This window comes from Rhinopithecus roxellana, chromosome 19, assembly GCF_007565055.1.
Source record: "Rhinopithecus roxellana isolate Shanxi Qingling chromosome 19, ASM756505v1, whole genome shotgun sequence".
Lineage (NCBI taxonomy): Eukaryota > Metazoa > Chordata > Mammalia > Primates > Cercopithecidae > Rhinopithecus > Rhinopithecus roxellana.
Window position 1 is genome coordinate 81,261,094 of NC_044567.1, and position 23,249 is coordinate 81,284,342.

The window sequence follows — 23,249 nt, forward strand, 5'->3', positions numbered from 1 at the left end:
TTTTTTTTTTTTTTTTTTTTTAATTTTTAGAGATGGAGTTTCGCCATGTTGGCCAGCCTGGTTTCGAACCCCTGACGTCAGGTGATCCGCCCATCTCAGCCTCCCAGAGTGATGGGATTATAGGTGTGAGCCACCATGCCCAGCCCGTCAAATTGTTCTATAATTTCTTGGTTTTTTTTTTTTTTTAGATGGAATTTCACTCTTATTGCCCAGGCTGGAGTGCAATGGCACAATCTTGGCTTATTGCAACCTCCTCCTCCCAGGTTCAAGCAATTCTCCTGCCTCAGCCTCCCAAGTAGCTAGAATTACAGGCATGCGCCACCACACCCAGCTAATTTTTGTGTGTGTTATTAGTAGAAATGGGGTTTCACCATGTTGGCCAGGCTAGTCTTGAACTCCTGACCTCAGGTGATCCACCCACCTCAGCCTCCCAAAGTGTTGGGATTACGGGTGTTAGCCACCGTGTCCGGCTCTTTAATTTTGTTTGGAGTGAATTCAGATTAGACCATTGATTTTATTGCTCTTTTTTCTTTTTTCTTTTGAGAAGCAGGGCCTTGTTCTGTTGCCCAGGCTGGAGTGCAGCAGTGCAGTCACGGCCCACCACAGCCTCCACCTACCCAGATCATTCAGTCCTTCCGCCTCAGCCTCCCAGGTAGCTGGGACTACAGGTGTGTGCCATGCTACCATGTCTGGCTAATTTTGGGGTGTTTTTGTTGTTACTATTGTTGTCGCTTTTAGAGACAAGGTTTTGCCATGTTGCCCAGAATGGTCTCAAACTCTTGGGCTCAAGCCAGTGATCTTCCTGCCTTGACCTCCGAAAGTGCTGGGATTACAGGCATAAGCCACTGTACTCGGCCCTGGTTGTCTTTTTTTCATATTACATATTTTCGTTTTCAAACATTTAAGTTTTGTTAGCTTATTTTGAGTAAGAGGAGTTTTGTTTTTGTTTTCTCTTGTGAAGCCCAGTGTAGCCCAGTCAACCCTTAACTTCCAAGAGAGAGCCAGCTCTTATCACTGCCTCACGCACAGCATGTTAGTCTCCCTTACCCCCCAAGAACCTCTTACTGTTAGTGTTCGGTCACCAGTTCCTAGTTCTGACTCTGGAGCCTAGCGGGCCTACAGTTTTAGTCCTGCTCACAGTTTTGTGTCTCTATTCCATTGAGATTTTTGTAACTTATTTAGGCATGGCTATGTCTTTTCAATTTCTCTTTTTTGTATTTTACTCTCACTTGTATGTTCTTGAAGGGAGAGGGAGGATCAAAGTGTATACCCGCTATACTATCTTGGTTTTCCCAGAATCCGTCCCATGATGTTATAAACATGAACTAGGAAATGAAACTCAAGATTTTGTTTCCAACCTAGGAAGAAGTTCAGTCTCTCTCTATAAATAGAGAAGGGCTGTTGAATAATTTGTCACACTGCTTCTCTTTTGACTTTATAAGACTAGATAAGTCTATGGACAGAGAAACAGATTCATTAAACCAGGGCTATTCAGGTTTATTTGGTAAAATATTTGTGATATGTTTAAAAGCTCCAGCCGGGCGCGGTGGCTAATGCCTGTAATCCCACCACTTTGGGAGGCCGAGCTGGGTCGATCACAAGGTCAGGAGATCGAGACCATCCTGGCTAACATGGTGAAACCCCGTCTCTACTAAAAAAAATACAAAAAATTAGCCGGGCATGGTGGCGGGCACCTGTAGTTCCAGCTACTCGCGAGGCTGAGGCAGGAGAATGGCGTGAACCTGGGAGGCGGAGCTTGCAGTGAGCTGAGATCACCTTCACTGCTTTATGCTGGTCAGACCACATTTTGAGTCTCAAGGCCAGTTCATGTCCAGTCTCACTGTAAGGACAGAGAGCAAGAGCAACTAGAAGAAAGCAGCCAGCGGGTGAGGATGCTTGCAATCACCTTCTGAGCAACCACAGAAAGAGCCCAGATGGGACAGGGGCAAGCCAGGAGGGACGCTCTTCCTAGCCACTTGGCTCATCTTTCAGTCAACTCTCCTTTGAAGATAACTAGCATCTTTCTAGTTGTTCTTACATAATCTTCATTTTCTGTTTCTAATTGTCTGACTTGGGTTTAAGATACAAGAAAACTCTTGTTTGCAACTAACTAAAATTCTCTCACATTAGACTGAACTATGGAGCTACTTTGACAAGAGTGGGTAATGTACCATCTTCTGGCCAGATCACACGTTTACATGACTCTAATGATAGTCTTGTATTGTCTTTAATTGACAACAGGAAGAGCTGAAGAGAGACCTGAAAATTAAGAAAGAAAAAGACCTGATGCAGGTGGCTCAGTCCACAGCAGTAGCTGTACCCTGTCCCCCAGTGACGGCAGCTCCTCCAGCCCCTCCAGCCCCTCCACCTTCACCTCCCCCTCCACCTGCTGTGCAACACACAGGCCTCCTGTCCACGCCCACCTTACCTGCAGCTTCCCAGAAGAGGAAGCGGGAAGAGGAAAAAGACTCAAGCTCAAAGTCCAAGAAAAAGAAAATGATCTCTACTACCTCAAAGGAAACTAAGAAGGACACAAAGCTTTACTGTATCTGTAAAACGCCTTATGATGAATCTAAGTGAGTAGATCTTTTTGAGCTCTAGTTTTTTGTCTTGAAAGTTTAGCTATAAAATTGAGTTTTGAAGAAAATGAATATTTTGGGAATGATATAAATGAAAATATTAAATTTAAGAGTAATGTTTCATCCATGGTCTTGCATGTGATATTCTTACCATTGATGCTAGTAAAGTAAAATTTGCTATTTCACGTGTTTGTGATTGTCCTTTGTTATATTCTTTTCTGTCAAAAACAAGCTTTCTGTTGCTCCTTTGCTTTCTCCTCTTCCCTCTGAATTAACTCCAAATCAACGAGTAATTGATGTCTGGAGAAGGACGTGTATTACTGTTGCCCAAAATGGAGAGCATCCTTTCTGGGATCTGTTCAAAGCCCTGTAAATACATGAAATCCTGGAAACCATTTGAACATCAATGGTCAGAGGTTTTGAATTTGAGTGGTTTGGTTTCTTAATTGTTTTATTTTAGGCAGTTGTTTTTTGTATTAAAATACTGCAACTCATATTTTTGTCAAAGTTTCCACTTTCTTATCAGAGACAAACCAGAAAAATACAAAAAGTGTTCCATTCCTCAAGCATAACGTCCAACAATTTGGCAGCTGGAAGCTGTTTTTGACAGTTGTGACTTGTATTTGGTGATATAAAGAAGATTATAGAGGCACTAAACCATAAATGTAGTTTCATTTTTTGGTCATTAATATCATTTTACAAAATATTTAACTTCTACTTTAAATAGAAGAACATTAAAATGTAGTCCAGCTTTTTAAAGCCACAGTTAACCACCATACTTTATACAGGACTAAAAAGTTTGATTGTGCTTTAAAAAATGATCATTTAGAATCAATTAATTAGAATTAGGAATGCTCAATGCCTGCCTTAAGCGGATACCTAATTGATTCCTGAAATAAAATTGTGGTCCCTTTAATGATGTTCAGGTTGCAACATGGAAGCTGCTTTGGTGGCGCTGTCTAAATGATCATCTGTTTGCAAATGCCAAATGAAAACTCTTTGTTGGCAGATTGAGCTGTGTGCTGAATTAAACACAAATCAATTTAGGCATCTTCGCTTTTCATTATCTTACCTCATTGGAAATTACACATAATATAAACAGTAGAACCTGATTCACTGATTTTTTTTTTCCTTAGTTTAATACAAGTGTGCCTCACTTTAAGCACAACATATTAAATGATTTCTGAAACAGAAGTTTCCTTACTTTTTCAGTTAAAAAGATTTGCTTACAGAACTTCTTTAAATAACAAGGCTTCTTTGGCCTGTTTAGAGTATTCAGATCACAGAAATTGATTTCACACACAGCTTCTTTGAAATACCTACATTGCATAAAATGAGGCACACAGATACATGTGCCCATTCCATTGAGATTGCCTCATTATTTTGTTATTTTATATTTTTCATTTTGTCATTATTAACACTTTAGTATACCAGGTTCATTCACTCCCTATTTTAGTTGAGATGAGTTAGTGTTTCTAAGGAGTGTTTTGTAATCTCTTGTCCCAAACTAGGCTGGTTTGGGAATCCAGTGAGAATGACTGAAAACTGAAATTCAAGTCCTGAACATCCTTCCAGAACATAGCCTATCACTCTGTGGCGATAACACACAAAGTATCTCAGGAGGACCCCCACCTGTGGAAGTGAAAATCATGTGAGAGTCATAGTTCAAAAGAAAAAAGTGCTGGGCACTGTGGCTCGTGCCTGTAATCTCAGCACTTTGGGAGGCCGAGGCAGGAGGATCACTTGAGCCCAGGTATTTGAGACCGGTCTGGGCAACATAGGGAGATCCCGTCTTTACAAAAAAAATTGGCCAGGCATGGTGGCTAATGCCTGTAATCCCAGCACTTTGGGAGGCCAAGGTGGACGGATCAGCTGAGGTCAGGAGTTCAAGACCAGCCTGGCCAACGTGCCGAAACCCCGTCTCTGCTAAAAATGTAAAAATTAGCCAGATGCGGTGGCACACACCTGTAATCCCAGCTACCCGGGAGGCCGAGTCAGGAGAATCGCTTGAACCTGAGAGACAGGTTGCGGTGAGCCAAGATCATGCCACTGCACTCCAGCCTGGGAGACAGAGCAAGGCTCCATCAAAAAAAAAAAAAAAAAAAGGCCAGGCCTGGTGGCGCATGCCTGTAGTCCCAGCTACTTGGGAGGCTGAGGTGGGAGGATCACGTAAGCCTGGGAGGTCCAGGCTGCAGGGGGGCCGTGATCCTGCCCCTGCTCTGCAGCCTGGGCTATACAGCGAGACAAAAGAAAAAAAAAAGTTAGTGGTAACAGGATAAACTACATAACCATATATTATTCCTTCACATTCATGAAGCAGGTCAATTTGAAGCTTGAGGACGACTTCCATTCCTCTAGGTGAGGCATTCCTCAAGAAATGCCTTGGTAGAACTAAGAGTGCCAATGGTATCAGCAAGGCCAGTCTGGTTCCCTGTGATTCATGGTAATTCTCACTATGACTTTGACATGGTGTTCCTACACAGTGCCTATCAACACTTGTAGACACACTGTATAAGCGTTTGTTACATTTACTTTTCCTTTTGTCAATGACTAGGTCGTTTATTACAGAGGCCACTCTGCACTCCACAATCACACACTTATACAGCTCCGCCTTGCCAAGCAGTGTAGACCCTCACAGGTTTCGGATAACTATCCTTGCATCGTTTTCCACACCTTGTCCCCGGTGTTGAACTGAAGCAGCTCCTTCCACATTCCCTGCTCATTAATTAGCCAGGCCACTGTCCACATTGTCACAAACATTACATTAACAGGAAAACTGGCCCATGCCTTATTCCATTATGAGAGGTTATTTTTAATTCGATTAAATTCCAATGTTTATTCAGAAAACCTGGTAGAGATTGAATTGCTCTATGTACCTTTCTTAGTTTTCTTCTTCATCTCATATTTTGACCATTTATCTTCTACACCTGGCTGACCTGCATGTTCCTTGTAGTGTAACTTCTACTTGGTGTTTGCGCTTTGCTTTGTTCTCAAATTTAAATTGTGAGATACATTTTCAAACCTATCTAAGAAATAGCCCTGATATTGAAATGGCTTCTGTGGAATAGGTTTGACAGATGTAAGTCTTTGATTCTTTGGCTTTGGTTTTTGTGCCTGTTACAGTTTTACACACATTCATTCAGAGGAAGACATTACCATCAATGTGTTGTTTCTTTTTTCAAATTCCAGTATGTTTTTAAAGACCCATATTTCACTAAGCAGTGTACTTGTTGAAACTGATGTGAGTGACTTTATGTGTCCACACGTGATAGAGCATCAGATACTGGAGTTTGCCAGGGGTAGAATGGTTGGATTCAGGAATGTTTAGCTGACTCATTGCAGGAAGTTATCCTATAAAAAAGTGAAGCAAGGCAGGGAAGACAGATTTAAGTACCATTGCAGCTCAAAATGACAATTACATTGTCATTTTCATTGTGAATACTTTTAGGTTCTATATTGGCTGTGATCTTTGTACTAACTGGTATCATGGAGAATGTGTTGGCATCACAGAAAAGGAGGCTAAGAAAATGGATGTGTACATCTGTAATGATTGTAAACGGGCACAAGAGGGCAGCAGTGAGGAATTGTACTGTATCTGCAGAACACCTTATGATGAGTCACAGTGAGTTCTGATAAGAGCATCATATTTAATAATTTAGGAAGCCAAATTGCTCTGACTGGTTACTTATTTATTTTAAAATAAAAAGAAGATTTTTTTTTTCTACATTTATTATACACTTACATTACAAATTCCTTTTCATTTTTCTCTTTTTCCCTACCCTTCAAATTTTATCTTGCTTCATAGTGAATGTTTGAGACACATTGGGGAAAATGTGGTTTAATGGTAGATTTGATTCTTCAATATGTAACATAGAAATTAATGAGATTAAAATAGCCTGACTTGTTTGGACTTTATCAGTGTTTGAAATGGTGCTTTATTGTAGGTTAGAAAAACACTAATATGGGTACAAGCTCTGAGACTCTGTTATTAGCTTATAGGATTTTGAACTCCCATATGGTACAGTACTAGTTGAAAGATTTTTGGCTTTGTTTTCAGCTTTAAAATCAATTAAATGTTCCATATTTATCTTTAAATTTGTTCTCTAATATTACACAGTGTTCTTATAAATTTTGTTACTGCTTGTTCTTAACATCAAAAAATACTAAATTAATGTACTGGAATGCCAATCTTGAAAGTATTAAAACCATAATACTAAAACTATTTTGTATCCCAGGGTTTAGCAAATTTTCAGGTGCATGCTTTATTATAAGTAACATCATCCCATCTGTTTTGAACTCACATTTCCATTTCGGATCTTACAGATTTTATATTGGCTGTGATCGGTGTCAGAATTGGTACCATGGGCGCTGCGTTGGCATCTTGCAAAGTGAGGCAGAGCTCATTGATGAGTATGTCTGTCCACAGTGCCAGTCAACAGAGGATGCCATGACAGTGCTCACGCCACTAACAGAGAAGGATTATGAGGGTTTGAAGAGGGTGCTCCGTTCCTTACAGGTGAGACCCCTCTGTGTGCAGCATTTGAAAATGAAATCAGCCAGCATAATTTTGGAAAGATTTCTAGGATTTCAAGTTTCCAGTCTTAGAGTGATTATTTACTGACTCCCAGCTAGTCTAGTGAAGTGCCTGACAAACTTCAGTCCTTCATGTACCAGTGTCATGAGCTTTACCATATCCCTACACCACCTCAGCTTATCTCACACTCACAAGAATGTTGACATGACTCACTTCTTTATACATTTTATTTTTAAAGAAACTTCCTCTCACCCCCATGGATTGAGAAGCAGTATGATTAGATTATAGTTATTCTTGGCCAGGCGCAGTGGATCACACCTGTAATCCCAGCACTTTGGGAGGCCGAGCGGGTGGATCACAAGGTCAGGAGATCAAGACCATCCAGGGTAACATGGTGAAACCCCGTCTCTACTAAAAATACAAAATGTTAGCCAGGCGTGGTGGCAGGCACCTGTAGTCCCAGCTACTCAGGAAGCTGAGGCAGGAGAATGGTGTGAACCCGGGAGGTAGAGCTTGCAGTGAGCGGAGATGGCGCCACCGCACTCCAGCCTGGGTGAGAGTGTGAGACTCCATCTCAAAAAAAAAAAAAAAAAAAAATTATAGTTATTCTTTTCCTTACGAAAAACAGAAAGGGGGCTGGGCACGGTGGCGCACTCCCTAATCCCCGCACTTTGGGAGGCTGAGGCGGGCGGATCACAAGGTCAGGAGTTCGAGACCAGACTGGCCAAAAGGATGAAACCCCATCTCTCTACTAAAAATACAAAAAATTAGCTGGGTGCGGTGGCGCATGCCTGTAATCCCAGCTACTAGGGAGACTGAGGCAGGAGAATTGCTTGAACCTGGGAGGTGGAGGTTGCAGTGAGCTAAGATCGAGCCACGGTACTCTAGCCTAGGTGACAGTGCGAGACTCCGTCTCAAAAAAAAAAAGAAAAACAGGATGGGGATGGTTTGCAGGATTAGCAAGTGATACAGATGTATTGAAGACATAGAAAGCCAGTGTGGCTGCTCACACCTATAATACCAGCACTTTGGGAGGCCAAGGCAGGAGGATCACTTGAGTTGACGAGTTAAGAGACCAACCTGGGCAACAAAGTGAGACCCCATCTCTACAAAACATTTAAAAAAAATTAGCTGGACATATTGGCACACACCTATAATCCCAGCTACTCAAGAGGCTGAGGTGAGAGGATCACTTGAACACCGGAGGCTGCAGTGAGCTATGGTCACACCACTCCACTCCAGCCTGGATGACAGAGCGAGACCCCATCTCAAAAAAATGGGAGGAAATAAAAGGATATAGTGCACTGGATTGAAACTTTCTCCTATTGTTATCATAATCACAAGAATTGAAGTAACTAAAAAGAGAATCATAGTCTCAATTTGTGGTTGAATGTTATTTAATGACACATCTCAGCCACCTCATTATTAAGCAGCTGTGGTAATGACTCCACACTTTGAACCCATTCCAGCTGTTTACAGAAGTGATTGCAATGCCAGCATCCTCAGTGACAGCTCATCATGTAGGGCTCAGAATACTGATTTTGTGACTTCTAAGCTTGTGCTCCACCCCCCACACAAGGTCTTCTGACCAGGCTTTGAGTACCATTATTGTAGAGGAAACTCATCTTAGGTAACTTACTACTAGAACAAAAATCGCCTAATATAAAGTATTTCATGTATCAAATTTAAAACTGACTTTTGGGTTCATTGATGTAGTAACTCAGGTGAGATACTTAAATGGAATTAGTGTTTTCACTGACAATAATGATGCTACTTTTTCATTATAGGCCCATAAGATGGCCTGGCCTTTCCTTGAACCAGTAGATCCTAATGATGCACCAGATTATTATGGTGTTATTAAGGAACCTATGGGTAAGTACATGAGTTGAATATGAAGTTCTTCAGAAGTCTCAGTGGATGTTTTATTCATAAAATTAGTATCTTAGAATATTTTTAGCAAGGCTGGTAGGGGATAAATTGGTATGGTCACTTTGGAGGGTAAATTGGTAGTATCTGTTAAAGTTTAGTTGTGCATACTCTTTTTTTTTTTTGAGACGGAGTCTCGCTCTGTTGCCCAGGCTGGAGTGCAGTGACACAGTCTCCCGGGTTCATGCCATTCTCCTGCCTCAGCCTCCCGAGTAGCTGGGACTACAGGTGCCTGCCACCATATCCAGCTAAATTTTTGTATTGTTAGTAGAGATGGGGTTTCACCGTGTTAGCCAGGATGGTCTTGATCTCCTGACCTCGTGATCCACCCGCTCAGCCTCCCAAAGTGCTGGGATTATAGGCATGAGCTGACGTGCCCGGTCTTTTTTTTTTTTTTTTTTTTGAGACAGACAGTCTCGCTCTGTCACCACGCTGGAGTGCACTGGTGCGATCTCACCTCACTACAACCTCCACCTCCCAGGTTCAAGCAATTATCCTGCATCAGCATCCCGAGTAGCTGGGACTACAGGCACACACCAGCACACCTGGCTAAATTTTTTCTTTTTTTCTTTTTTTTTTTTTTTGAGAGGGAGTCTCGTGCCCAGGCTGGAGTGCAGTGGCCGGATCTCAGCTCACTGCAAGCTCCGCCTCCCGGGTTCCCGCCATTCTCCTGCCTCAGCCTCCCGAGTAGCTGGGACTACAGGCGCCCGCCACCTCGCCCGGCTAGCTTTTTGTATTTTTTAGTAGAGACGGGGTTTCACCGTGTTAGCCAGGATGGTCTCGATCTCCTGACCTGGTGATCTGCCCGTCTCGGCCTCCCAAAGTGCTGGGATTACAGGCTTGAGCCACCGCGCCCAGCCAGTTTTTAATTTTTTATAAAGACAGGGTTTCATGTTGGCCAGGATGGTCTCTATCTCCTGACCTCATGATCTGCCCCCCTCAGCCTCCTAAAGTGCTGGGATTACAAGCGTGAGCCACCACGCCCAGCCAATTGTGCATACTCTTGTACCCAGCAGTTTCATTTCTTAGGATTTGCAGGCACACAAGTATGTTCATTGTGGCATTGTTTATAATTACGAAAACACTGGAAATTGGGGGGTGGCTCACGCTAGAATCCCAGCACTCCGGGAGGCAGAGGTTGCAGTGAGCCAAGATCACACCACTGCATTCCAGCCTGGACTACAGAGCGAGACTCCGTCCAAAAAAAAAAAAAGGCCTAGGCGCAGTGGCTCATGCCTGTAATCCCAGCACTTTGGGTCGCCGAGGGGGGCAGATCGTGAGGTCAGGAGATCCAGACCATCCCGGCTAACACAGTGAAACCGTCTCTACTAAAAATACAAAAAATTAGCCGGGTATAGTGGCAGGCACCTGTAGTCCCAGCTACTCGGGAGGCTGAGGCAGGAGAATGGCGTGAACCCAGGAGGGCAGAGCTTGCAGTGAGCAGAGATCGTGCCACTGCACTCCAGCCTGGACGACAAAGCGAGACTTCATCTCAAAAAAAAAAAAAAAAAAAAAACCAAAAAAAAGATTGGAAATGAAATAAGTAGCCATCAATAGCGTAGCTATATCAAATGTTGTCTGACTGGAGTATTATGCAGCTTTATAAAAGAATGAGTGAAATTAGTGATTGAGTTGTGGTCTATTTGATCCTCTCATCCTTCTCCATTCAGTTCTGCCTCATCTTTTTCTGAAGGAGAGCAAATTTGATGAACTAGAGAGAATATACTCCTCATTTCCCAGAAAAAAAATGGTAATAGCAGCCACAAGTAATTGTATCAACACTAATGGCTACAAATGATTGTATTAAAAAATAATTTATCTGCAAAAGAAATTAGAAAAATTAAAACGTAGTTAAAAGCTTCCAAAGGATCACTTACCGCTAATGAAAAAATTATGTTCCAAAAGCCAGCTAAGCATTTTTTTAAATGAGAAGAGTTTGTGTTTCATGGCAGCTTCAAAGAGGGGGAAATATGAAGAGGAAGTAAATGAAGACTGTCTCTGAAAAACAAACATAAACAAGTAGTTATTACCTCTGTTCTCCCGATGTTGAAAATGGAAGGAGTTAATCATTGTACATATTTCAAATTTGGGTAGTCGCCATTCAGAAGGTACCGGGGAGACTGAGACAGGAGAATGGCGTGAACCTGGGAGGCAGAGCTTGCAGTGAGCCGAGATTGTGCCACTGCACTCCAGCCTGGGTGACAGAGCAAGACTCCGTCTCAAAAAAAAAAAAAAAAAGAAAAGTAAAAGAATTTAGAAAATAAATATTGTACAAAATTAGCCCAGCATAGTTGCACATGTCTGTGATCCTAGCTGCTTGGGAGGCTGAGGCAGGAGAATCGCTTGAACCTGGGAGGCAGAGGTTGCACTGAGCCAAGATTGTGCCACTGCACTCCAGCCTGGACAACAGGAGCAAAACTCCGTCTCAAAAAAATAAAAAATAAACAAAATAAATAAAGAAGATAAGCTGGGCACAGTAGCTCATGCCTATAATCCCAGCACTTTGAGAGGCCAAGACAAGCGGATGGCTTGAGCCCAGGATTTCAAGACCAGCCTGGACAACATGGCAAAACCCTGTCTCTCCAAAAAAATTTTTTTTAAGTAAGTCGGGGCTAGGCACAGTGGCTCATGCCTATAATCCCAGCACTTTGGGAGGCTGAGACGGGCAGATTGCTTGAGATCAGGAGTTGAAGATCAGCCTGGCCAACATGGTGAAACCTCATCTCTACTACAAAAAAAATACAAAAATTAGCTGGGCGTGGTGGCAGGTGCTTGGACATTGTATGGTTCCAAGTTAATTAGGTATCCCTTAAAGTCCTTGGAGAACACATAGGTGAGTATATATCATGGAGGATATTAGCCTTCCAGCTAAGGAGGCTGAGGCACAAAAATCACTTGAACCCAGGAGGCAGAGATTGCTGTGAGACAAGATCGTGCCACTACACTCCAGCCTGGGCAACAGAGAAAAACTCAGTCTCAAAAAAAAAAAGAGATAGTCATTACTTTTGGTGTGTTCTTGTATGCATAGGTGTTAAAATTCATATCATACAGTAAATACAAACATTTTCCTATGTAAATCTTCAAAAACCCACGATTTTAATGGCTTTTTATGGTCCATTAGTTGAATATACCTTAGCTTATTTAACCAAAATTATTTTCTTGAAGAGCTGGTTTTCCTGTTTGTTTTTGCTTTTTTTAATACCAAGATAAACCCCAAATGGTGGCTCACCCAGCACTTTGGCCAAGGCAGGTGGATAGCTTGAGCCCAGGAATTTAATACCAGCCTGGGCAACATAGTGAGATCCTGTCTTTACAAGGAAACAAAAAATCCTTAGGGGGCTGAGGCAGAAGAATTGCTTGAACCCAGGAGGCAGAGTCCAGCCTGGCGAACAAGAGCGAAACTCCGTCTCAAATAAATAAATAGCAAAAAATGGCCTGGTGCGGTGGCTCACATCTGTAATCCCAGCACTTTGGGAGGCCGAGGTGGGTGGATCACCTGAGGTTAGGAGTTCAAGACCAGCCTGACCAACATGGTGAAACCATCTCTACAAAAAGAAATACAAAATTAGCCAGGCGTGGTGGCACATGCCTGTAATCCCAGCTACTTGGGAGGCTAAGACAGGAGAATTGCTTGAACCCGGGAGGTGGAGGTTGCAGTGAGTCGAGACTGGGCCATTGCACTCCAGCCTGGACAGCAAGAGTGAAAGTCTGTCTCCAAAAAAAAAAACTTTAGCCAGGCCTGGTGCCTCATGCCTGTGATCCCAGCCACTCGAGAGACTGAAGCAGGAGGATCGCTTCAGCTGGGAGATAGAGGCTTTAGTGAGCCATAATCACACCACTGTATTCCAGCCTAGGCAACAAAGCGAGACCTTGTCCCACAAACATAATAATAAAATACAGATATATATCCACACTAAGTTAAACATAATCTCCTGTATCTCCTAAGTAGGTAAATAAAGATAATAATATAGATCTCCCAAAACATGTTGTTGGGAAAAGAAGTGAAAGTTACAGAGCAGTACCCAGATTTTAAGCAGTAAACATTTATTTTCTAAGAGTACCTAGATGTGTTTAGAAATGCATAGAAAATGTCTGGAACAATATAGACTAAACTGAAAATAGTAATTTTCTTTGAGGGTATAAGGGAACCAACAAAATCAGCAACTTTTATTTTCTTAAATAGAAATAAGTTTAAATGAATTATCATGTTCGGTAACGTGTTTTGTAAACTTAATACTTTTTCACATCAGCTGTTATAGACCTACATCATTTTTAATTATATGAAGTTAAAATTAACACCCCCCAGCCAGGCACCGTGACTCACGCCTGTAATCCCAGCACTTTGGGAGGCTGAGGCAGGTGGATCACAAGGTCAGGAGATCGAGACCATCCTGGCTAACTCGGTGAAACCTTGTCTCTACTAAAAATACAAACAATTAGCCGGGCGTGGTGAGGGGCGCCTATAGTTCCAGCTACTCCGGAGGCTGAGGCAGGAGAATGGCGTGAACCCAGGAGGCGGAGCTTGCAGTGAGCTGAGATCCGGCCACTGCACTCCAGCCTGGGCAACAGAGCGAGACTCTGTCTCAAAAAAAATAATAATAATACCCCCCATCAATAGTTTTGTTGTGTGTAGTTTTTGCTAGTAAAACGACATGTCACTGAACATCTTTGTTTATACATCTGCCTGTACTTGTTTGTTCTAAAAAAACAGTCTCCAGGTGAAAGGGTCTAACTACATTTGAGGCTTTGCTGTTGTTGTTCTGCCCAGGCTGGAGTGCGTGGTGCCATCACCAGCTCACTGCATCCTCCTCCTCCCAGGCCCAGGTGATTCTCCCACCTCAGCCTTTTGAGTAGCGGGGATGTAGTATACTTTTTTTGTTTATTTTTTGATACGGAGTCTCATTGTATCGCCCGGGCTGGAGTGCGGTGGCGCTGTCTTGGCTTATTGCAACCTCTCCCTCCCTGGTTCAAGCGATTCTCCTGCCTCAGCCTTCTGAGTATCTGGGATTACAGGTGTGCGCCACCACACCCAGCTAATTTTTGTATTTTTAGTAGAATCAGGGTTTCACCATGTTGGCCAGGCTGATTTTGAACTCCTGACCTCAAGGGATCCACCCACCTTGTCCTCCCAAAGTGCTAGGATTACAGGCGTGACCCTCCGTACCTGGCCCTTTTTAGGCTTTTTTTTATTTTATTTTATTTTATTTTATTTTTATTTATTTATTTTTTGAGACGGAGTCTCGCTCTGTCCCCCAGGCTGGAGTACAGTGGCCGGATCTCACCTCACTGCAAGCTCTGCCTCCTGGGTTTATGCCTCTCCTGCCTCAGCCTCCCGAGTAGCTGGGACGACAGGCGCCCGCCACCTCACCCGGCTAGTTTTTGTATTTTTTAGTAGAGACGGGGTTTCACCGTGTTAGCCAGGATGGTCTCGATTTCCTGACCTCGTGATCCGCCCGTCTCGGCCTCCCAAAGTGCTGGGATTACAGGCTTGAGCCACCACGCCCAGCTTAGGCTAAAAAAAAAAAAAAAAAACAATGGCCAGGCAAGGGTGGCTCATCACTGTGAGTGACACCTCCACACTTCAGCCTGCGCTGCAGAGTGAGACCCTGCCACAAAAAAAAAAAAAAAAAAAAAGAATTATTTTTAAATTACACTTTAGGGCTGGGCACAGTGGCTCATGCCTGTAATCCCAGCCCTTTGGGAGGCTGAGGCGGGCAGATCACAAGGTCAAGAGTTCAAGACCAGCTTGGCCAACATGGCAAAACCCCGTCTCTACTAAAAATATCAAAATTAGGCCGGGCGCGGTGGCTCAAGCCTGTAATCCCAGCACTTTGGGAGGCCGAGACGGGTGGATCACGAGGTCAGGAGATCGAGACCATCCTGGCTAACACTGTGAAACCCCGTCTCTACTAAAAAAATACAAAAAAACTAGCCGGGCGAGATGGCGGGAGCCTGTAGTCCCAGCTACTCGGGAGGCTGAGGCAGGAGAATGGCATGAACCCGAGAGGAGGAGCTTGCAGTGAGCTGAGATCCGGCCACTGCACTCCAGCCTGGGTGACAGAGCAAGACTCCGTCTCAAAAAAAAAAAAAAAAAAAAAATCAAAATTAGTTGGGCATGGTGGTGCATGCCTGTAATCCCAGCTACTCAGGAAGCTGAGTCAGGAGAATTGCTTGATTCCAAGAGGCGGAGGTTGCAGTGAGCCAAGAACGTGCCACTGCACTTCAGCCTGGGTAATAGATCGAGACTCCATCTCAAAAAAAAAGAAAAAGAAAAAAGATAAAAATTACACATTAGCAAATTGAACCAGTTTCCACTAATTCTGTATATCTATAGCATTCTGTCTGCACTCTTGAAAAACACTGAGTATTATCACTCTTTTGAGGGGCATATTTTTTGTCTTTGAAAATATTTATTTCGGCCGGGCGCGGTGGCTCAAGCCTGTAATCCCAGCACTTTGGGAGGCCGAGACGGGCGGATCACGAGGTCAGGAGATCGAGACCATCCTGGCTAACACGGTGAAACCCCGTCTCTACTAAAAAATACAAAAAACTAGCCGGGCGACGAGGCGGGCGCCTGTAGTCCCAGCTACTCGGGAGGCTGAGACAGGAGAATGGCGTGAACCCGGGAGGCGGAGCTTGCAGTGAGCTGAGAGCCGGCCACTGCACTCCAGCCTGGGCGGCAGAGCAAGACTCCGTCTCAAAAAAAAAAAAAAAAAAAAAAAAAAAAAAAAAAAAAATATTTATTTCAAAAGTAGTGTGTTTTATGGTGTACAAATGCACGTGTTACAGAGATATAAAATGTAATATTTACCACTACTCCCATATTGTCCCCTACAGGTAACTTCTTTTTTTTTTTTTTTTTTTTTTTTTTTTGAGACGGAGTCTCGCTCTGTCGCCCAGGCTGGAGTGCAGTGGCCGGATCTCAGCTCACTGCAAGCTCTGCCTCCCGGGTTGACATCATTCTCCTGCCTCAGCCTCCCGAGTAGCTGGGACTACAGGCGCCCGCCACCTCGCCCGGCTAGTTTTTTGTATTTTTTAGTAGAGACGGGGTTTCACCGTGTTAGCCAGGATGGTCTCGATCTCCTGACCTCGTGATCCGCCCGTCTCGGCCTCCCAAAGTGCTGGGATTACAGGCTTGAGCCACCGCGCCCGGCTGGGTAACTTCTTTTAATAGGCCAGTGTTACCATTTTTAATTTCTGCTACTTTGTCAAAGAAAGTGTTTTTATGTAAGAGTTTCCTATTCACATATTTCTTCTATTTTTCTCTCGAGATACTTATATTGTTATCAGTATTATTTAAGGGCTTTTATTTTATATTTTTATTTTTTGAGAAGGAGTCTCACTCTGTTGCCCAGGCTGGAGCACAGTGTCATGATTTTGAATCACTGCAACCTCCACCACCCAGGTTCAACCGACTCTTCCACCTCAGCCTCCCGAGTTGCTGGGATTACAGGCGCTCGCCACCACACCCAGCTAATTTCTGTATTTTTAGTAGAGATGGGGTTTCACCATGTTGGTTGACGAGGCTGGTCTCGAACTCTTGACCTCAGGTAATCCGCCTGCCTCTGCCTCCCAAAGTGCTGGGATTACAGACATGAGCCACCACGTCTGGCTATTTAAGGGCTATTTATATACTAAAGAGAAGTAAAAGTTTTATGATTTTTTTGGCATATGGTAGTTTTTAACATTTTTTGGAGTCATATCTATTAATCATAAATAGGCGTCATGCTTGGAGTCTTTTTCCTCCTCCATGATACATACTCACCTATGTGTTCTAGGACTTTAAAGGGATACCTAATTAACTTGGAACCATTCAGTGTCCAAGCATTATTCACATACTTTATTAAAATGAAAATTCGTCAAGCAGTAGTAACCAGCACATAAGTATGAACCAAGAATATCCTAGTGTGATGTGTTCGCTCTTTCCTGTACACCTTACATGAACCTACAGCATTGATGTGCCACGTCTTGCTTGGAATCAAGCTATGTGTATTTTCACAGTTCTTCACATTTACACATTTGTTTTTTAAACTACATAAACTGGAGCTTTCAAAGAGTAGTGTGTTTGTGTGTCTGTGTGTGTACTAAAATATATATATAACAAAATTTGCCATTTTAATCATTTTTGTATATACAGCTCAGTTACTACATTTACAGTGTTTTGTCTCCTAGTACTTTTTATGGTTTTAATTTTTGCCCTTGGATTTTAATAAACCCAGAATTATCTGGCATATAATGAGATAGAATTTTTTTTTTTTCCAGATATATAGGCAGTTGCCTCAAACCCTTTTTTTGTTTTTGCTTTTGTTTTTTGAGACGTTGTCTCGCTCTGTCGCCCAGGCAGTGGTGAGTGCAGTGGTGCGATCTTGGCTCCCTGCAGCCTCCACTTCCAGGGTTCAAGGGATTCTCCCCTCAGCCTCCCTAGTAGCTGGGATTAAAGGCATGCACCACCATGCCCAGCTTATTTTTGTATTTTCAGTAGAGACGGGGTTTCTCTGTGTTGGCCAGGGTGGTCTCAGAATTCCTGACCTCAGGTGATACGCCCGCCTTGGCCTCCAAAGTGCTGGGATTACAGACGTGAGTCACCCCGGCCGCAACCTCATTTATGAATGAACTCCTCTCCCTACTGACTTGAAGGGACATCCTTAACATATGTGAAATTCTTACACTAGATACAGTTAAATCTGTTCCTGGTTTGAACTTGTCTCCGTTAGTGTTTGTGTTCTGCATGCTGCCACACTTTGCGTTATCACAGCTTTAGAATAGTTTTTAATGTCTGACAGATAAGATTCTCTCTCATTACTTTTACTTTTCAGCTGTTTCTTAGGTATTCTAGTACTTTTACTTATTGGATGAACTTTCAAGTCACTTTCAAATTCAAGAATATTCACTAAGCTTTAGTTTGGAATGTGTTGTCTGTGCACCCTGGATTGATTGGAGATCATTGGCCTTTCACTCTCTCAGATATTTATGTCAGATTGTATACAGAATTGTATTTCAAGCACAACGTTCTCCTAGGATCAATGTTGTTTCAGGTAGATTTATTTCAGTCAGTACATTAAAAGCAGTTGCCCGCTCTACAGCAAAAAAAAAAACAAATTTGTTTTCCTGTGCGCTGTCACTACAATCAACATGGGAGAATTCTGTTTGCTGACCTCTGGTCGCCAAGAAGTGGGTGGGGATTTCTCCCCATGAACAACCAATCCAGTCGTCTGCTTCAGACCCTAACTGGGTGTCTTCTAATTCAATTCAATTTTGACACTATCTACCTGAAGATAGGGTCAGATTCCACAGGCTGGGGACTCAGTCCCCAAGATTACCCCCTCTTCAGATGCTAATTGCCATCCCCAGGTTGTTTTTCCTGCATGTCTGACTGTCTGGCGATAAATCAGGATTCCCACAAGCCTCTCCTGATTCAGTAATTTGCAGGAGCAGCTCACAGAACTCAGGGAAACACCTACTTAGGCTTACCGGTTTATTAAGGACACTGCAAAGGATTCCGATGAACGCCAAGTGGAGAAGATGCACAGGGCAACGCTGTGGGGAGGGGCGTGGAGTCTCCATGCCCTCTCTGGGCACACCTGCCAGTCACCTCCACACGTTCAGCTGTATCAGGAAGCTCTCTGAACCCAGTCCTTTTGGGTTTTTAGGGAAGCTTCATTACATAGGCATGAGTGATTACACCCTTGGCCATTGGTGATCAGTTTAACCTTTATCCCCTCTTCCCTTCCGGAGGTTGGGGGATGGGACTGAAAGTCCCAACCCTTTAATCCTGACTAGGTCTTTCCGGTCACCATCCCCCATTCCGAAGCTATCTAGGGAATTCCAGCCACCAGTCATTAACATATAAAAGAAACTGTTATCACTCTGGAGATTCCAACCCTGTTAGGAGCTAAGTGTCAGGAAATCGGGACAAAGACCAATATATATTTCACAGTATTACACCCATCTGTCACCATAATGATTTTCTCCTTTCTACATACTGCCTGTACTATTACATACTAATATTCGTATCAGCTGATATTTTTCCCTTACATTTCAGTGGACACTTATCATTGCAGTCATGAATGGTAAGACAGTATCACTTTGTCACAAATATAAGGTAACAATAAAAATGAATAAAGAAAGCAGTATGATGTTATTAAAGTATAATGCAAGGATCATAAAACCACTAGTACAGAGATTTTGTTCTTAATTCTGGATTCCCACCTTTTCTTTATACATATACTAAATTGTTTGCATGTAAAAATGTATGAAACTTAGATATGTATAGATCATGTTGGTGTGTTGCCTTGATCTCAAACCATTTGAATGAAGGACTGTTCTATGCCGTTAACTGAAAGTAAAAGAACCTTCTTAACAGCAGCCAGGATTTATATTTTAGAACCTCAGTCAGAAACAAAATTGGAAAATTACTCTTTTGTTCTTCATGAATTGCAAAATAACCTCCAGGGTGAACCATCCTGGTTCCAGGACTGCTTGCAAAGTAAACATACATATTTGTTAGAACTTCAGAGAATATTCACATTGGAAAAACCTTAAAGCTCTGAAAATGTTTTACATTTTGTGTTTTTAAGACCTTGCCACCATGGAAGAAAGAGTACAAAGACGATATTATGAAAAGCTGACAGAATTTGTGGCAGATATGACCAAAATTTTTGATAACTGTCGTTACTACAATCCAAGTGACTCCCCGTTTTACCAGTGTGCAGAAGTCCTTGAATCATTCTTTGTACAGAAATTGAAAGGATTCAAAGCCAGCAGGTGAGCAAATGGGTTCAGTGTTCTGAATTAATTCGGCTCTTCACTCTCTTTATGCTACTCTGTCTCAAGATCCAACCAGTGCAGTTTATGGTAAATTTAACTTTAAATATCTTAAAAAAAAAAAAAAATCAAGACTCCAGGGTTATAATCTGCTGGCAAGGAGAAGTGGACAGACAAAATACTGGGAAATTGCTGGGGATTGTCGTTGATCTGCTTAAAGTCTTTTTTTAAAATTCACAAAGTGGCCAGGCGCAGTGGCTCACGCCTGTAATCCCAACACTTTGGGAGGCCGAGGCAGGCGAATCACCTGAGATCAGGAGTTCAAGACCAGCCTGGCCAATACGGGGATACCCTGTCTCTTACTAAAAATAAAAAAATTAGCCAGGTGTGGTGACACACACATGTAATCTCAGCTACTTGGGAGGCTGAGGCGCGAGAATCACTTGAACTTGGGAGGCGGAGGTTGCAGTGAGCCAAGATCACACCACTGCACTCCAGCCTGGGTGACAATGAGACTCTCACAGTAGGGGGTGGGGGGGTGGAATTCCCAGCTTTGTCAACACAGTGAGACCATGTCTCTACAAAAATTTTAAAAATTAACTGGGCATAGCGGCATATACCCGTAGTCCTAGCTACTCAGGAGGCTGTGACAGGAAGATCACTTGTGCCCAGGAGTTCAAGGCTGCCGTGAGCTATAATTACACCACTGCTCTCCAACCTGAGTGACAGAGTGAGACCCTGTCTCAAAAAAAAAGACAAGAATGAAAGAAGATTTTGCTGAGCTGATGATAGTCACAGGACTTTAAATTCTAGCAGAATAAATTCCTTCACTCAGCAAATGACTTTTGAGAACCCGATGTGTGTGCGCCAGATACAGGGAATTTAGCAGTGAATAAATTAAGGCCCCTGCACTCTATAAGGGGTGGGGGGGAGCAAGGGGGACAGTTGATAAACCTTATAAACCAGGTGGACAAATGGAGAAAGACTCACCCCTATATACATCACTATAAAATTTCCAAACGCTAAGAATGAAAGAAACTCTTAGATAAAACAGACAATCTATGAAACAAGAATTAGATTGGTGTCAGATTTTTCTGTTATGACATTTAGTGCTAGAAGATTATGGAAGAATAAATCTAAAAGTTTAAGAAAAAATGATTGTCAGTTGCAACCAACCAGTCAAGTTTAGAGGCAGAATAAATACATTTTCAGTCACGTGAGGACTCAGGACATCCTTTCTTGGCAGGTATTTTTTAAAAGTGTGTGCTATTGGCCAGGCACGGTGGCTCACGCCTGTAATCCCAGTACTTTGGGAGGCCAAGGCAGGTGGATCACTTGAGGTCAGCAGTTCAAGATCATGCTGGCCAACATGGTGAAACCCCATCTCTACTTAAAATACAAAAATTAGGCGGGCATAATGGTGCACGCCTGTAGTCTCAGCTACACAGGAGACGAGGCATGAGAATCACTTGAACCCGGGAGGCACAGGCTGCAGTGAGCTGAGATTGCGCCACCGCATTCCAGTCTTGGTGTCAGAGTGAGACTCCATCTGAGAAGAAAAAAAATGTGTCCTATCAAAAGATAAGGAAACGAATTTTTTCCTTTTTAATGATCTTCCTGTAATCCCAGCACTTTGGGAGGCCGAGGTGGGTGGATCACGAGGTCAGGAGATCAAGACCATCCTGGCTAACCCGGTGAAACGCCACCTCTGCTAAAAATACAAAAAAAAAAAAAAAAAAAAAAATTAGCCGGGCATGGTGGGGGGCGCCTGTAGTCCCAGCTACTCCTGAGGCTGAGGCAGGTGAATGGCGTGAACCCGGGCAGTGGAGCTTGCAGTGAGCCGAGATGGCGCCACTGCACTCCAGCTTGGGCGACAGAGCGAGTCTCTGTCTCAAAAAAAAAAAAAAAAAAAAGCATCTTTTTGTTTTGTTTTTCGTTTTTTTGAAACGGAGTTTCACTCTTGTTGCTCAGGCTGGAGTACAATGGCGCCATCTCGGCTCACTGCAACCTCCGCCTTCCTGGATTCAAGTGATTCTCCTGCCTCAGCCTCTCTAGTAGCTGGGATTACAGGCATGTGCCACTACCCCCGGCTAATTTTGTATTTTTAGTAGAGACGGGGTTTCTCCATGTTGGCAAGGCTGGTTTCAAACTCCCAATCTCAGGTGATCCACCCACCACGGCCTCCGAAAGTGCTGGGATTAACAGGCGTGAGCCACCGCACCCGGCCATGACGTATCTTTTTAATTAGGGACAGGGTCTTGCTATGATCCAAGCTAGTCTTGAATTCCTGAGCTCAAGCGATCCTCCCACCAGCCTTGGCCTCCCAAAGTGCTGGGATTACAGCCCTGAGCCATTGGGCTGGGCCAGAAATTTTTTTTTTTTTTTTTTTTTTTTTTGAGACATTCTCACTCTGTTGCCCAGGATGGAGTTCAGTGGCACAATCTTGGCTCACTGCAACCTCTGCCTCCTGGGTTCAAGCAATTCTTCTGCCTCAGTCTCCCAAGTAGCTGGGATTACAGGCGCCCACCACCATGCCCAGCTGATTTTTGTATTTTTAGTGGAGACAGGGTTTCACCATGTTGGCCAAGCTGGTCTCAAACTCCAGACCTCGTGATCCCCCTGACTTGGCCTCCCAAAGTGCTGGGATTACAGACGTGAGCCACCGCGCCTGGCCAGAAATTTTTGTTTATTTGAGTTCAGAAAACAGGAGGTTCAGGAAAGCAATGAGAATTACTCTGACTCAAGGTGACATTTGTACAGCAGGCTGTAAAATGTCAGCAGTCCAAATCCTAGCAGGAGAATGGAGCACTCCCCAGAGGCGCAGTAGAGCAAGAAAATGACTCATACATTAGATAATTTGTTTAAGACAGAAAAACATAAGGCTATGATTAAGCCGAAGAATGTCAGGGATAAAAATGAAAGGCAATTAGAAACACCACTAAAAACAGCAAGTTGTGTAAGTGTGCTCTGTTAGCTGGGCACGGCGGCTCATGCCTGTGATCCCAACACATTGAGAGACTGAGGCAGGAGGATGCTTGAGCCGAGGAATTCCAGACCAGCCTGGGCAACACGACGAAACCCCATCTTTACAAAACACAAAACTTAGCCAGGCATGGTGATGTGCACCTGTGGTCCCAGCTACTTCAGAGGTTGAAGTGGGAGGACTGAGCCCAGGAGGTAGATGCTGCAGTGAGCCATGTTCATGCCACTGCACTCTAGCCTGGACGACATAATAAGACCCTGTCTCAAAAAAAAAAAAAAAAAAAAAAAAAACCTATTAGCAAAGGACTAGGTGCTACAGAGAAAAATATTTACATTTTCGTAGTAACATTGGGCCAGGCACGGTAGCTCACACCTGTAATCCCAATGCTTTGGAAGGCCAGGGCGCATGGATCATCTGAGGTCAGGAGTTGAGACCAGCCTGACCAACATGCTGAAATCCCATC

The 23,249-nt window shown here is 43.4% G+C and overlaps 1 protein-coding gene across 13 annotated transcripts in view; it reads left to right on the forward strand.

Annotated features, from left to right (window-relative positions):
• BPTF (bromodomain PHD finger transcription factor) overlaps positions 1-23,249 on the forward strand; it is a 153,341-nt gene that overhangs the window by 125,149 nt on the left and 4,943 nt on the right. For 9 of the 13 annotated variants that reach the window (XM_010379968.2, XM_010379966.2, XM_010379963.2 and 6 more), the window contains 5 exons: positions 2,242-2,576; positions 6,028-6,201; positions 6,903-7,095; positions 8,901-8,985; positions 19,617-19,803. In XM_010379968.2, coding sequence (XP_010378270.2) covers positions 2,242-2,576; positions 6,028-6,201; positions 6,903-7,095; positions 8,901-8,985; positions 19,617-19,803 — 974 coding nt within the window. The remainder of the gene's footprint in view (positions 1-2,241; positions 2,577-6,027; positions 6,202-6,902; positions 7,096-8,900; positions 8,986-19,616; positions 19,804-23,249) is intronic. The other 4 variants (XM_010379964.2, XM_010379970.2, XM_010379971.2 and 1 more) reach the window with 1 other exon arrangement.